General features: G+C 42.1%; 1 protein-coding gene across 1 annotated transcript in view; it reads left to right on the forward strand.

Moving 5' to 3' along the window:
* Positions 1 to 15951, forward strand: part of GPR158 (G protein-coupled receptor 158) — a 1311614-nt gene that overhangs the window by 72804 nt on the left and 1222859 nt on the right. The window contains exon 2 of the mRNA XM_085631696.1: positions 3893 to 3998. Within this exon, the coding sequence (XP_085487822.1) occupies positions 3893 to 3998 (106 nt within the window). The remainder of the gene's footprint in view (positions 1 to 3892; positions 3999 to 15951) is intronic.

Genomic DNA, 15951 nt, shown 5'->3' on the forward strand with positions numbered 1-15951 from the left:
AATGTATATGGGAGTAGCTTCAGCACCAAGCCACAGCTTGTGCAATAACAAAGACTTGTGCTGAGTAACAGTGGGTGGAATGCCTGCCTTTCCCTCAGAGCAAGGGCTGGCTTGTACTGCCAAAGTTAGCAGAGGCACTTGCTGAGGTAATAGTACATCATCAATTCTCTAACCCCTTCAAGCCAACTGCTAACCGAGGGGTAGATAGAAGCAATAGCATGCGTAAGCAAACCTACACTGTGAAGGTTTTCTGTAATGGTGCATCTCCTCAATCTACACAGTGCACAGGAATAATTAATTTAAGGAAGCATATATTGTTTGACTGTACATCTTATGAAGTCACATTTTGCATGTCATTGTACATCCTGGATCTAGAGTGGGTGGGTGGAAGGGGGTTGAGAAGCCTCATGTTCCAACGCAACCTGATCTATTAAAAGAATTATAGTCAATCCTGTAAATTTTATCTGAAGTGCAAGCAACTACTCCCTCCAAAATGTGCCGCTATTGACTGGTTCCCAAAGACAGGCGAGCTAGTAGACAAGAAGCTACCTGAAAAAGTTGAGTTTGGACTTGCCTATAGAAAGCCTGAGCTAGCCACAGCAATATAAGAAATGACTCGGTCAAATCTTAAGATGTGCCTGCTTCTTCACATTCGCCCAGTCCGCTACCACAAAGACAACGAATACAGACTGTGCCACAGCCAGAAATGTCTCCCCATGATGTGCAGCTGAGCAAGTGCTGCTCTTCATGTGGGAAGTGTTGTGGACTTTGAAAGTGAACAAGATCATGCGGCAGATTTTACTGTTTAGTGCCAAGAACACTACCAGCAATATCTGGGTTGGAAATGCTGAATACTCGGAATCAAACGATCAATGCATCAGAAACTCACCAAATTCAAATTCAGAACTGGCTATGATCACTTTTGCAACATACACGGCAGAGTTGGTGTTTTGTATACAAATGGTCCATGGTGAGTACTTGCCAGTCTACGAAGAGCCAAATCCAATGACAGTTGCGTCTAGCTAGCAAGGAAGTTTTAATGAGCTTCAAGGAGTGTGTCTGTTGTCAGTCCAGTGGCCATGCCATGTTGTATATTGGGAAGACTTGGCCCCAAATGCTGGGTCCAACAGACTCTGCAGGCGCCCCGCACCTTTTGTCTCATCCTAGATGATCTTGTCTCACCAGAAACTTTTGCCAGCAAATGGGACACAGACAATTTCGAGGATGTTTTGACTGATCTATAGTCCTAAACTTCATTAGACGATACGGATCCATATCTAAGTGCCGATAGCTATAAAGATGGCATACAGCTATGATTATTATGCTGCTTGGTGCATACACAGTTCAGACACTTCCATGGGGTTACTTCAGTGCCTTCAGTGGGAACACTATTTGTTCGAAGTTGGAATAATACACCAGAATTTGCAATCCAGGTGCCATATCTCAAAGCCCATCAAAATGATTTGACCCGGATACTTGTTTCATAACCAAAAAAATCGAATTCTGACTGGCTGCTTTCTTTCCAGTTAATTTCTAAAATATGTTGAGAAGCCTTTTGAGTTTGAAATACAACTGGTATTCGGAACTAGGTAGAGGCAGTTACAAGAAATTGATATTTTATTCCCACCATGTAATTATCCAAGTGATTTTGTGTTATTAAATATTAATTTTCAATACACATTTTTTGATTTTTAGAGAACTGATAGCGGCTATAGTACCCCAAAATAAATATTCTTTTGTTAATTAGAAATGGGGTTGAAAATTAAGCAGTCGAAAAATTAACAGCTTGTTAGCAAACACTTCATTTAGGGATATGTAATGAATATAAACCATGTTCGGGCTGTATCTAGCCTTTATTTATTTCTTTTTTAGTTGCCGAGCTCTTTAAAATTATAAAACTAAATCTTGTCCTTGTGATGTATGGAAGAGTAGCATATAATAAATTCCAGTGCTTTACAAAATACCATTATTTGTGTGTTTAATCATTCTGGAGTTCGTGAGCTGGCTCTGCAATATCATCAAACATCCTTTCTGTCAGGAATGTCTGACTCCTAAGACCTCTATAAATATAACACAGAGGAGGTGAGATACACCTGTCACTGTTCCTTTCCACAGAAAAAGTTATAATATCCTTTTGGGTTGAGGAAATCTGCCTGGTGTAATCCCAAAAATCTCAGGGTATACAACAGCAGTGCTGTAGTGCTAAGGTGGTATAAGCTCATGAAGGGTTTTTAGCGCTGTGGTAAGGGGTGGCTTTGGTTGGTGGTGCAGTGCTAAGCTGGTGATGCCATGATGGGGTTGATCATCCTGTAGTATATAGTGATAGTGACGCAACCTGGGAGTCATCCTCGACTCGAAACTCACCATGACCAAACAAGTCAACGCTGTCTGCTCCACCTGCTACAACACCCTCCGTATGCTCTGCAAGATCTACAGATGGATCCCAACAGACACAAGGAAAACAGTCACCCAGGCCCTAGTCAGCAGCAGACTCGACTACAGAAACGCCCTCTACGCCGGAGCCCCAACCATGCTCATCAACAGACTTCAAAGAATCCAGAATGCCTCTGCCCGCCTGATCCTAGACGTCCAGCGCCGCGACCACATCACCCCACACCTGAGGAACCTGCACTGGCTCCCTGTCGACAAAAGAATCTCCTTCAAGCTCCTGATCCACGCACACAAGGCACTCCACAAGACCGGCCCAGCCTACCTCAACAGCCGACTCTCCTTCTACGTACCCAACAGGAAACTCCGCTCCGCAGACCTCTCCCTGGCTACCGTCCCACGCATCCGTAGAACCACAGCCAGAGGCAAATCCTTCTCCCACCGTGCCGCCAAGATCTGAAACACCCTCCCCCTCATCCTACGACAAACCAAAGACCTTCTAACCTTCAGGAGACAACTCAAGACCTGGCTGTTCGACCAGTAGCAACAGCACCCCCTTCCTCCCCTTCCTTCAGCGCCTTGAAAGCCTTGCGGGTATGTAGTGCGCTTTACAAATTGATTGATTGATTGATTGATTGATTGATTGATAGTAGAGTGGGCTAAATGTGATAAAAAAAGTGTGATTATTCATTCTGGTTTTAAGGTGTAAGATAGTCTCTGCCTGTGCCTAATACTTTGCAATGGAGGCATTCCAGAAGTAATGCTCCAACAGGAACCAATAATATGAGCTGAGAGATAGATTCTCATCTGAAACCTCACTTGAGAAAGATAACGACTATAGCTCTTGCAGACAGCGAAATCTGTCTATGGCCAGACCTAAAAATGGGACTTGATGGGGTAAGGTAGCAGAACACCCTCTGGGCTTGTGCCCTGACTGATCCCCTCATGAATTCATTTGCTTGTTCACAGTGGTTTATTTATTAAAATGTCCCTTGATCCACCTGCAGATCACTTTTATTGACTTCTTGTTAATAATGTTAGTGTCACATTATAATAGATGCCTTCAAGACTTCAGCATGCAATTTACATCCACGCGAACCTTCACATTTTACATCAATTGCATGGTATACTAATGCACTTACACGTGCACATGCATAGCTGTCAAATTGAGTCATTCGTGATGGAAACTTTATGCCATCCTTCCCCCCAAAAGCATAATGTGCGCTAGGATGTGCACACTCATATTAATTGCAGGGTTTTTTTAATCTGTAAATCCGAGCACACCTAGTTCTGTTGATTGCAAAAATGTAATTGGCTGAAAATCATTATTAGCACAAACTGCTGGTTGACCTCTTTGCTGTCGATGTATCAGTCCACTGCATTTATTGAAGCTATAACACTGTCCCTTAGCTGTATCTAATGTGAGCGCAAGAAATCATGCTAAGCAGGAGATGTGTTATTGATATTCCGAAAATGATCGAATATTGTTGCTTTCCTGTTTCAGGGGAGTTGTTCGAGTGGACTTTAATTTGCAGAAGGTGGACATTGACCAATGCTCGGACGAGGGCTGGTTTTCCGGAACTCACAAATGCCAGCATAACAGCTCAGAGGTAAGACCACTCAATTCCTATAAACCGAGCAGTGTAAAAGAGTGTTCTGCACCTGTTTTCCTTTACATATTTTGTGGCAATTGTGCATTCTTATCTTGCATTATGCATGGTAAAAAATGTATATATTTAGAACATTCTCGGGTGTGAAGGACAGCAACTATACAACTGTATAATCCCTCATCCAACATCGAATAACCACAATGAATGAATAAGTGGGTCATTCTCATGCAAATCCAGGAACGCGTCTTGTTCAAACCCCTGTGAAAATGTGCCCGGGGATGATAAGTGAGGGAGTAAACAGGCGCCTCAGATGTGACGCAGCTGAATTCAGGTGTCAAATTACACTTTCCCACAGGGACACCACTTGGCTAGCATTTCTGCATATGTTAAAGTAACTTTAAACACACACTGTATCGATTGATACAAAAGGAGGGGTTTGTAAAGTTTTTATTATGAAAGTGAAATGAATCCCAATTTTTGACCTCCCTATGGTCAGTGAAGATTCTGAATTGTGTCTTAAAAGCAGTCACGTTGTTACAATTGCCAGGGGCGCTGTTGGTTGAAACTATCTCTCGTGCATGCTTTGTCCTGTTGATTTTCGTTGCCTCTCGGTCTTCCTGGGCCTCATGATATTGGTTGAACTTCTTTACCAATATTGTTGTTCTTGTGTTGTAGAAAGTAGGGTTTTGTCCTGCTTTTGGTCCACGGATTGATGCTGTTCCCTGGAATATGTGTATTAAATAGTTTTGAAACTGCAGCGACCTTACTGTGGATGGGTGCAGTAAGGTCAGCGGATGTTTAATGATTTTATTATTATCATTTTAGATATTAGGAGATGTGTGTGATGATCGGTTGTTGTCACCTCGTGTGGTAGTTTGGAATGAATATACAAGGGGTTTCTTAAGGCGTTTTAGGACAGATTAAACATGGCCAATAAACAAAAATGCAACTGAAGAGGAACTATTGCATATTTCAAGGTGACAACGTTATTGTCAGCATTTTGATAAATATACGGTTTTTTCCTAGGAGGTTTGCAAGATTTTGAAGAGAGCACGTTCATTTCATGGTGTTGACATTTTTCATTTAAAACAGGCTTTGTGTTCTTGAACCGCGCAAGTATACCCCATGACAAAGGGGTACACGTACATCTCTCTTAAGAAATCGTTACATTTTGGAAGAGTAATGTTACTGAAATATATTTTGGAAGTCTTCTAATTGGAATATATATATTATATCCACTACTTCCCTCTAAGCACTGGGTTCATGAACACAGTCGCTAGTCCCGCGCGATCAGACTGGACGCTGTCATTACACTCACCTGCAGCTTTGATAGAGTAACACAAGGACACCATTATTACTTAATTACTTTGGCTATGGAAGATGGGATGAGTCAGGGGTCGTCCACAAAAATCTGCCTCTCTTCTCCCTGTGGTCTATGTAGACCCAAGGTAGGCAGAGAGATCAGTAGAAGGCAGCAAAAGACAGCACTGCTGCTCCTGTCCATACCATTGTTTTCCTCAGAGTAGACGAGAACATTGTGATAGACACACTACCCCAGTTTTCTCCTCTTCTCTGCTTCCGGTGTGTCTGTAAAATAGAGCGGGTGAGCCCAGCAGCCTGGACCGAACTTGACTAAAATCTTTATACCAGTGGGAGGTGGCTGGAAACAGTTGTAGCTTATATTTAGGACGTCATGCTAGATGACAACCACAAGCGTTGTAAACTGCTGCTACATCACACCGTTGACAACAGCCATAAGAAAACGTTTTTGTGTGTAATGGCTTCACATGCACGACACAAACAGAAAAAGTTATGAAATGGTGATAGTCCCGAATTCAAATAACTCCATTTTGTTTTTTTTCCCTGTGAAGCTCTTTAGTATCAAAAGAGATGGAGAAAATCAGGAAAATTGAGTAATTGAAATGGGAACTAGTCAATCCTTTTATTTTCCTTATAAATATGAAATCTACAATGCATTAAACGATTTTAAAAATTGTGCTGATAAACTTCCACTTTACACAGTGACCTATCAAGCAAATACACAAAGCGCAACAATGTTGTATTATGTGGAACAATGGCATTCTCTGAATTTGAAAGATACATTAGCAGAATCATTGAGGCATTAATTCATTTTGGGTAAAGGTCATATCAAATAGCATTAAATTGACCTCTGCCAATGTGTGCGGGAAAGTAGATTTAAATGGTGGGATGAGCTTAGTGAGAATCAGAAATGTGCAGTGCACAATGTGTTGGGCGTTATGTGTTGTATTGTAAATGCATCCATCTGGTGTTTCATACCCCTCAGAAGATGTCAAAGTGCGTTAGCAGCCAGGTACCACTTACACAGTGAGGGAGCGCGTGATTGGAAGTGTGTTGAATTGCAGCGTGGCTAATGCTGGAGACCACATTGATGAAGTAAATATGGAAGTATGTGGTGCATGAATTGGAGTCAATAGATAGAAACACACAGGCAAAAGATTTCCTCTAATTTTAGGTGTGGTAGCTTAGATGACTTAAAATATTTATTGTGATGCAGCGTGTAGGTTGTGTTTGGAAAGAAATTCTTTACTTTGCTGACAGGCTTCATGCTTCATGAAACATTTAAATGAGCAAAAAGCTATATTTAAGAGTGTTTAACTTAGCCTTTTCTCTGCATCGCTCAACCTTACTGTTGTACCTTCAAAGAAAGTAATGGTACCCTGGAAGGGCCATTTCTTCGCAAGTTCATCTTTTAATTTATGTTCATTTGAACTCAATAATTTAGGTTTAATTCCCTTATCTTGCTTTTGCAGGGGTGTAGCAATCTATATTTTTCATCAATCAATCGATTCATGTGGATTTCAAGTGCATAATACAGTTGGGGATTTCTAGTTTCGTGAGTTGGCTGGTTTCGTTTTCAAGGTTATATTCCATATCTAGACAACATTCTGTAAGGGATTTGCCCACCTCTTGTTATTATTTAGCTATTTCTCTCTCCATTTATTCTTTGCCTTCTCAAAGTGGAGTACTTTTGTGTCTAAATTTGTTCCCATTGTATTGCATCTGTTTTATCACACCAAAAGTAATTGCATTCTCCATTATCATTATTGCCTTCTTTGTCTTTGTTTTATACCATGTCTGCATTCAGTTCTAGTTGTCAAGTTTTCATCCCAAATATATGTAGCGTTATCTCCCTTTTGGGTCAAAACTGTTAAATATCAGAACTCTGTTCGGTTTGGTGCAGTGTAATGGATCTATCTCCTCTCACGTGTTTTAATGTAATCTATGCCATAAAATCTCTTAAATCACTTTCAGGGTATTTGTATAGATGTAAAATCCACATTTCTTATGGCTGCCCTGTCCTGATGGGTTCCCACGTTTAATTCATAGGGCTACCAACACATCTCTTTTGCCAAGCACACACCAATATTTCCGTATACGCTGCCTACTACCTGTCATATGGAATCTCATTTTGTCTATGTGTCGTCTGCTGTTTCACATTTTTGTTTTCTTGTTGACATGTTTTCACTTAGTACTTGGGACATTGACATGTGCCAATATTTTGTATGTGACTATATTGCCTTTCAATTTTTTCTGTGTGTATGTGAGTAACTGAGGGTGCGCGTGTCCTTTCGGAACATCTCACTCTTACCTCCTGCTCTGCTTGGTTTTTCTCCTCATTTGTTTGTTAAATCTTCATCTTGCATTAATATTTTACACAGTTAATTTTTATTGCTGCAATGTATTTTGATTGCTACAGATTGATTACTTTGTGGGATAATTAACCATATGGGTTCTCCTGCTCATTGTATAGGCTCTCCAGTGGGTTCATTTATTTTAATGGCTTCTTCCTTTCAGTTCTGGGAAGTGGATTTGGCTTTTTTTAAAATCTACAATAGCTACTTGTTTATTGCACCAGCTTTTTCCTCTTTTTGAAACACTTTCACAAGGTGGTGCTTTTCTGTGACTATTATTTCCCTATCTTCTGCTTCTTATGCAGATTTCTCCATGCCCTTATCATCTCCCCATGTAGGATGTTTCACTTAGGTTGTGTAGAGTGAGCACAATTTGAAAGTTTTATCAGTAGAAGCAGATTTCCTGTTTAAACATATTTGCAATTTGCACCCTTTTCGTAATCTCCCATCCAAGGAGTTTATGGTGTTGTAACTGTTAGTAAGTGTTGAGTTGATGTTGCATTGATTATTGTATATTTTATCAATGGTCTGTAAAGCTTGAGTCCTAGCCCCTTCTCATATAATAAATAGATATAGCTGATGAAGGTCACCCATAATTTCACTTGATCATGTGTTCTTTTCGTGGTCTGGCTTGACAGCGCAGCTGTCGCCAAACAATTGTGTGCGTCACTAGTGAGGGGCTGTGGCTCCGCCCACGTGTTAGGAGCCAGCACTACATCTTTTGATAGGGCAGTGTGCTTCCACAAAAAAGTGCTTGCCCTCCACACAGCTGTGATCCTTTTGTTTATTTATCTGGTTGCCTGAGCTTGAAATACCAGGGGCACACACATGCCATTGTAATGCTATTGAAGTGTCTTAGATAACTGTCAGTGACCACATTCTGCATCGTTGTGGCATTTTTCCTTTCCTGGTTGTACCTGTGTTTCATTTCTGGTATTGTTGGAAATCCTTTTTTGCCTTTGCATCTTCATTTTGGTCTTCGTCATCTTATGGGTTGGTTCTTTTGGCTTTTGAAATTGTCAGTTAGCCTTAATTCCTTGATCTAGTAAGTTTACATATCCTACACCCAACAATGCCTCCACTCAAGTGGGAGTTAGACAACTCACACAATTCCACTAAATTTCCTGCACAGGCGCTCTCTGCCTGCTGATGGACAAGTGCTTAGCAGTCTGCCTCAGGAATATTCATGCAGATTATTTTCTCTCTATCCCTTTCTGTCTCTTCAGTGGGATATGTAAGTCAAAGGAATTGTGTTCCAATAATGTGCTATTTGGACCAGTGGCACTTAAAAATGTATATTCACACAGGTGTAAAGTCTGGCATATGGCTGAAAAATAGTTTAACTTAAATAGGAACAATTTAGTCCTGTTCGCAATGTGGAAGTGTAATGTGCGATGTAGATGGGCATAATTTACTAGCTCCAGTGTGTAATTTGTAAACAAATAAATACAAAAGTGCTGGGGGCTTCAGCTTTTTTTCTTGAGAGACCCTTGCCGAACACCTCTGGTGCCACCCAATTCCACAACCTGGCAGGTGATCTTTGAAAATGGTAGCACAAATTACCTTTCCTGAAATAGAGTGAAAAACCTCCACTGTTTCAAGGAAGGTCAGGTTCTCCGTCATCGAAAATGTTTTTAAAAACAAAATTATTGATCATTAAAGAATGATCATATATAGGTACAGTAAACCAAAAGCAGTTAAGGTTTCCCCCCAAAAATAGGATTTTTAAAAAAAACAATTACTTAAGACTGTACAATTGTTTTGCATTTCCATGTCTCAACTATACCAAGAAACCCCCCTTAACTGGTTCCCACATTCTCCTTAACTTAAATCGGCTCAGATGATTTTCAATTATTGCAAAATTCAGGCCGCATAGAAATATAAACTCCCACCACCAGGATAAGGAATCTGGTTCCTCCTTTTGCAGCGCAGCTTGAGAAATCATTATTCTTGCGGAAGTTACTACAAAATAAAAACTTCAGGGCCCTCCGCAGGGACATCAGGAGCATGTCCAAACAGTACAATTTTTGGATCGGGACTAATCTTGGTCTTACAAAGTTGATTCATTTGTGCTTTTTGAATTGTGCTTTTAGAATTGTGCTTTAAATACAGCTGATTTTACTGTTGTACACTGGGGGGAACAGAGCTGTGTTCAATGCTCTGAAGCTCGTCTGCATCTTCCACACTTCCGCTTATGCTGAGCGCCAGGTCAGCATTCTAGTGGCTGTACCGAGGCATTCCCCTCCTCCCTCCTTTGCTTCAAAAACGCGTGATGACGCGATCGCGCAGCGGACGCGAGCAGCGGGCGCGCCGCTGGCGCGCCTAAGGCAAGCCAGTCTGCGCCTGTCCGCGCCCGACAGGGCCCTGGGGCCGGAACCCCTGCATCTTCCTCTCCCCGGCATTACCACTACTCATCCTACCAGCTTAGACAGTTTAATAGAACCCCTGACACCCCCTGTATACATTCCATTGCTCCCGAAAAGTTCCATGGACACTGCCCACATTGCCATCACACTCTTACGACTGTCTGTTCTAAACCCTCCACTCTCTCTGACCACTTCAGAATTCTTCTATTAAACTGCAGATCCCTCCCTAAACACTCTACGGAGATCTGGATGCTCCTCAAAGACTTAGATCCAGACGTACTATTCTTGACGGAAACCTGGCTGAACACTAGCTCAGAACCTGATATCATTCAAACCCTCCCCCAAGGATTCGCCATCCAAAGAGCAGACCGCTTAATAGGCAGGGGTGGAGGGATAGCAGTTATCCATAAAGACAATTATACCTGCCGTCTGCTCGGTAATCCAGTCTCTGACTGAGAAAACGCCCATTTTATCATAGAATTTTCCCCCCTCATATCTTTTTCTGGTATCCTTGTCTATCGTCCCCCTGGCCCACTAGGTTCCTTTCACCAATCTATTTTGGAGGTTGCATCTAATCTAGCAAGCTCTGCACCCAATCTGACTGTACTCGGTGATTTCAATCTCCACTTTGATGCGAAATCACCCGCTAATGCAACTGAGCTCACTAAGGACTTCACAGTGCTCCAACTAACCCCTAGAATCACACTTACCACCCACGTGAAAGGCCACCTTCTAGATCAAGTGTTCTCTAGTTTAGAAGACCTTCAAGGGTCGGATCCTTCTCCTCTTCCGTGGACAGACCACTCACTGATTGACCTCTCCTGGTCCCCGCAACATATTAAACCCTCTATACTATCCTCCTGGACACTCGGTCGCCGCTGGTCTAAGCTTCCCTTAGAGGAATGGATCCAAGCTCTGGAACAAACTAAACCCAGACCCAATCCTTGCCCTATTATAGCAAATGACGAATTTCATAACTGGATAGACCAATCATTGGACTTAGTCCTCCCCAAAACAAAACTCAAAAAGACAGAAGGACCCCACAATTCCCCCTGGTTTACCCCCAACCTCCGTGTCCTTAAACAACAATATAAAATCAAGGAAAGACAATGGAGGAAAGACTCCCGTCAAAAAAACTGAATACAGATCGGCTATTCGCAAATACAAAGCTGAGACTAGAATAGCCCAATCATCTTATTACGAAGAAAGGATTCTAGAAGCTCAGAACTCGCCCAGGGAAACCTTCATCATAATTAATAAACTACTCAAATTACCTGCTCCCCGTATAACACCTGAGCCCACTGGGCAACGCTGCAATAAATTAGCGCAATTTTTCATTGACAAGGTCAAAGCGATCATTGAATCCCTTCCTCAGAGGAATATTGACCCAGAGCTTCATATTAAGTCTGCCCTACCTAACACTATGCCCATTCTTGAATCCTTCCCCCCCCCTGTCCCTGGAAACTCCCATGTCCCTGTTGGTCTCCATTAAGAGCGGATCTCCCAGGGACTCAGACCCTCTGAATATTTTGAAACAGGCAATCACTACCCTAGCCCCTAACATACTCCACCTGATCAACACTTCGCTTAGTTCTGGAATGGTCCCCCCCGAATTGGAAAAAAGCTATGGTCAGGGCCCTTCTTAAAAAACCTAGCCTAGATCCTACTGAACTAGGCAACTACCGCCCAATATCCCTCCTCTCTGGAATTAGCAAAGTGACAGAAAAATTTGTTAATCACATTCTATCTGATTTTCTCGAATCACACAATTTCCTCCACCCATCTCAAACTGGATTTCGCCCCCACCAGAGCACGGAATCCGCCCTATTAGCAGTCACAGAGGAATGTAAAAAAATCCTTGACTCGGGAGACTCCACAGCCATTATTCTCCTCGACCTAAGCGCGGCATTCGACACCGTGAACCATTCAACCCTTATCCAGCGCCTGAGAAAAGTCGGTGTTACGGGCACCGCTCTTCAATGGCTACGCTCCTTCCTAGAAGGAAGAACTTTCCAGGTCTTCGAGGAGAATATTCTATCCAAACCAGCTTTCTTAGCCAGCGGGGTCCCACAGGGCTCCTCGCTTAGCCCAACACTTTTCCATGTATACATGTCCCCCCTGGCTGACATCGTAGCCCCCTCAGGAATCCGCATAGTGACTTATGCGGATGACACACAACTACTGGTCGCCCTTAATCTCCTGGATCCTAACGCTAATAGGCTCCATTCTTGTTTGGAAGAAATTTCCAAATGGATGGACCTATCCCAGCTCAAACTAAACGGGGGAAAACGGAGATTATGGTATTAGGTAACCCACGCTGCTTCCAGTCCCACCTTATGTGGCCTCCCATCATGGGCCCTCCTCCCTCCCCCAAAACCGAGATCAAGAGTCTGGGTATTTGGCTGCACCAGGACCTGAGCTTTAGGACTCAGGCCAGGAAGACAGCAGCCACTTGCTTTGGGTTGCTCAGAATGGCACGTACAATTCTCCCCCTCCTGCCCTCCCCAGCAAAAAAGGTAATGATAAAATCCCTCTTTCTTTCAAGGCTGGACTATGGGAACGCTCTTTATCTGGGCTCCCCCGCATCTGTTATCTCCAAACTTCAATTAGTCCAGAGCTGCGCAGCCAGATTACTTACAGGATCCTCTAATAGACAATCGGCCAAGCCCTCAATCCGCTCCCTCCATTGGCTCCCCGTGTATCAAGTTCAAATCTCTGTGTATTGCGCATAAAACGCTGCTAGGGACAGGCCCTCCCATTAACTCAACCCTTATCGGTGTCTACAAATCCAATAGGAAACTTAGATCGGACAATCTACATCTCGCAAAGGTCCCAAGAATAAAAAGGTCCAGAAGCGGTGGGCGGCTTTTATCCTATAATGCCCCCAAACTCTGGAATTCCCTCCCACTCCAACTTCGCACAAACTCCAATCACATAGCCTTCCGCAAACAACTAAAGACCCTGCTATTTCCTTAGTCCGTACATGTCCCTGGTCAATCTATAGTGCTGGGACACTCCCGGGTAGCCATGCGCTCTACAAATGTCCTTTCCTTCATTCATTCATTCATTCATTCATTCATTCATTCATTCATTCATTCATTCATTCACTAGTACAAATACATTGCGCTAAAACTGTATGATGGAAACACAATTTGCAAAATATGCACTGTATCAGCCTTGAGCTCATCTCAGTGAAAGGAAGCCAATGTTTCCCTCAGACCCCACTTGCACAGCTTAAATGGTGTATAATATAAATCGTATAAGGTTTTAAAAGAGTGTGCCTTGAGCCCAGAAACATTAAGAGTGCTCTAAACCAGAATATCGGTGTACCGTATCTCTGACACAGAGATAGTATACTGCAAGCTAAGGGACCACTTAGCTTCAATTACCTCAAATGTATTGCCCGCATTACCCTGGTTCCCCAGAAACAAGTAAAAAGCATGTATAAAGCCTCTTTTAGTAATCTTAATGAAACTCTCAAGGAATCCATTGCAGTTTATACTAATGTCATTATCGAGATGTCGCTGTAGAAATTCTTTTCGGTGTAAATAGCAAAATAAGCCAATCTTGGGGATCCTGTGATCCCTATTCATGTCCTGAAAAGCTAGGAGTGCTTCATCCTTAAAAAATTTACCCGAATTCTGCATTTTAGCTATGCACCAACATTTAAGGAAACTATCTTGTAAAGAGAGTGGGAGGTTAGGGTTGTTAGCAAGAGGGGTATATTGATGGAACCGGGGTACATGACAGGTTGATCGAATAACCTGTCACGCCTTATGGTATATCACCAACGTCTTAAACTGTGGGTGCTTAAAGTAAGCAGTATAGACCAGTCCTTGGCTTGGTTTAGCAGTTATTGGAAATGCCCAGTTCTCAGAAAAGAAACCTGCCAAATCCCATAAATCAAGCCCCACCACTGCGGAGAGCTGAAAGATTAGTGCAGCTAAATAATTGTTTCACAAGAGGTTGAGTGCAACATCCCCCTCTCTACAGGACAGTTGAAGATAAAAAATGGGACAGCAAGGTTTTTTTATAAGCCCATATACATTTTTGCCAGCTACTTATAACTTTATTGAAAAAGCTTTTGTATAAATACAGAGGGGCAGACCTAAATAAATATAAATAGCTTGGCAAAATTACCTTCTTAATAATATTACATCTCCCAATCTGACCAAGATGAAGCCTGTCCCATTTTCTAAATAAAGAGGGGTTCAGTGTACAGTGTTTCATAATTCACAGATACAATGGTTCCTATATCAAAAGATATCTAGATACCCAAGTACTTGCCCAAGGTTACATAGCGAGAGTCCTCTTTATTAGATTCATTACTAATAATGAGCTGTGTTTTATTGACGTTCAGTTTGTAACACAAGACATGCCCAAATACAATAGCTTCATCCTCTGTTGCTGGCAGTGCCGTTGCCGGACCCGATGTAAGCGCAGCAATATAATCAGCATAAGCCGCAATCTTGGTCTTAAAAGTGTGCAGCCTCAGCTGTGGAATTGAGGTGAACATCTTTAATGTGCGATATAGGAATCCAAATATAGGGCAAATAGTGGCGGGCAAAGAGGGCATTCTTGCCTCGTTCCCTGGTTAATCTGAATCGACTCAGAGAGCATTTCGATGCATGGTACCTGACTGTCAGAAAGGATTATAATGACTTGTTCCTGGTTACAAAGTCCAGCCCTAATCCCATCTCTAACATAACTGTTCACAGGTACCACCAGGAGACCCTGTCGAAGGCAGCATCCAACAGAATCATCCCAGCAGACTCATGTAACTCCCTAGCCACATCCAGAGTGGAGATGGCAAGATTCACATGGGACGTAGTGTCCCACGAGGAAACAAATCCATGCTGCATTGGATCTAATAATGACGTGATCACGGCAGCAAGTTGATTCTACAGGACCTGGGTATAATTTTTAGAGTAACAGTTTAGCAAAGAAATGGGGAAATATGAGCCACAGTTTAGAGGGTCTTTATTCCTTTTTACAAATATAGAAATATATATTTCCCCAGAAGACAGTGGAATTGATGTTAAAAAGGCTGAAAATGTTGAAAAATGCAGTTAAACAGTCAATTTTCAAAAATGTATTTCACTTATATATCAGCTAAAAAAAGAATTCCATTGTGTTCTGAAAGAGCTCTCATGAAACGTTCCATCACCTTCATGGTGCGCAAGCTGAGCTCGACCGACCCTCCACAGGTGTGTTGCAGGCCTGCCTGCCATAAGATAGGTTCGAGAAAATGGGGGCAAAATGGTGCTTTTTCAGCATAACTTTCCTAAAAAAATTAAAACAGCCATAAGTGGCACAGGTCAACTTAGTATGTACTTAACCAAAATGTCTTGTAAAGTTCATCTTTTTCAGAATACATATTTCCCAGCCTTACTTTAGCATACGTGCTTCAGTTCAGGCTTCCATTTTTAAGGAGCCTAAAGTACTGCAGACTCCATGACAAATACCACTCAATAAAATACCTACATGGAAAATATACACATAAATAATGCATATAATGTACACCATGTCATTGATCTCAAAGTACGAAATAAAGAATGTGCTACTGTAGAACAGTGCTGTATTGTTCAAAACATGTGTTGTCCTTCACCAGGTTAATTGAGTTATCTGCACTTTGTGATATGAATGAGCTATAGTGCTCAAGGTTTATTGTATGAACCAGCAAAAAAATTGTTTCTTGTTTTGCGAGGGTGACTTGTGAATTGAGAGGTGGCAGACACATGCAATAAATGCAAACGGTGCTCTAAATATGAAAGGGCTTTAAAATGTAAAAAGCTCCGATCTCCTAAGTCCCGCTCACCTTGCCCTCTGCACCCGACTCTCTGATTTACATTTCATGAATCAGAATTGGAATGTGAGGTTTTCTTTGGCATTCAGTGTAGGTACAAAAAGGAG

The sequence above is a fragment of the Triturus cristatus genome, chromosome 10, assembly GCF_964204655.1.
Source record: "Triturus cristatus chromosome 10, aTriCri1.1, whole genome shotgun sequence".
Classification (NCBI taxonomy): domain Eukaryota; kingdom Metazoa; phylum Chordata; class Amphibia; order Caudata; family Salamandridae; genus Triturus; species Triturus cristatus.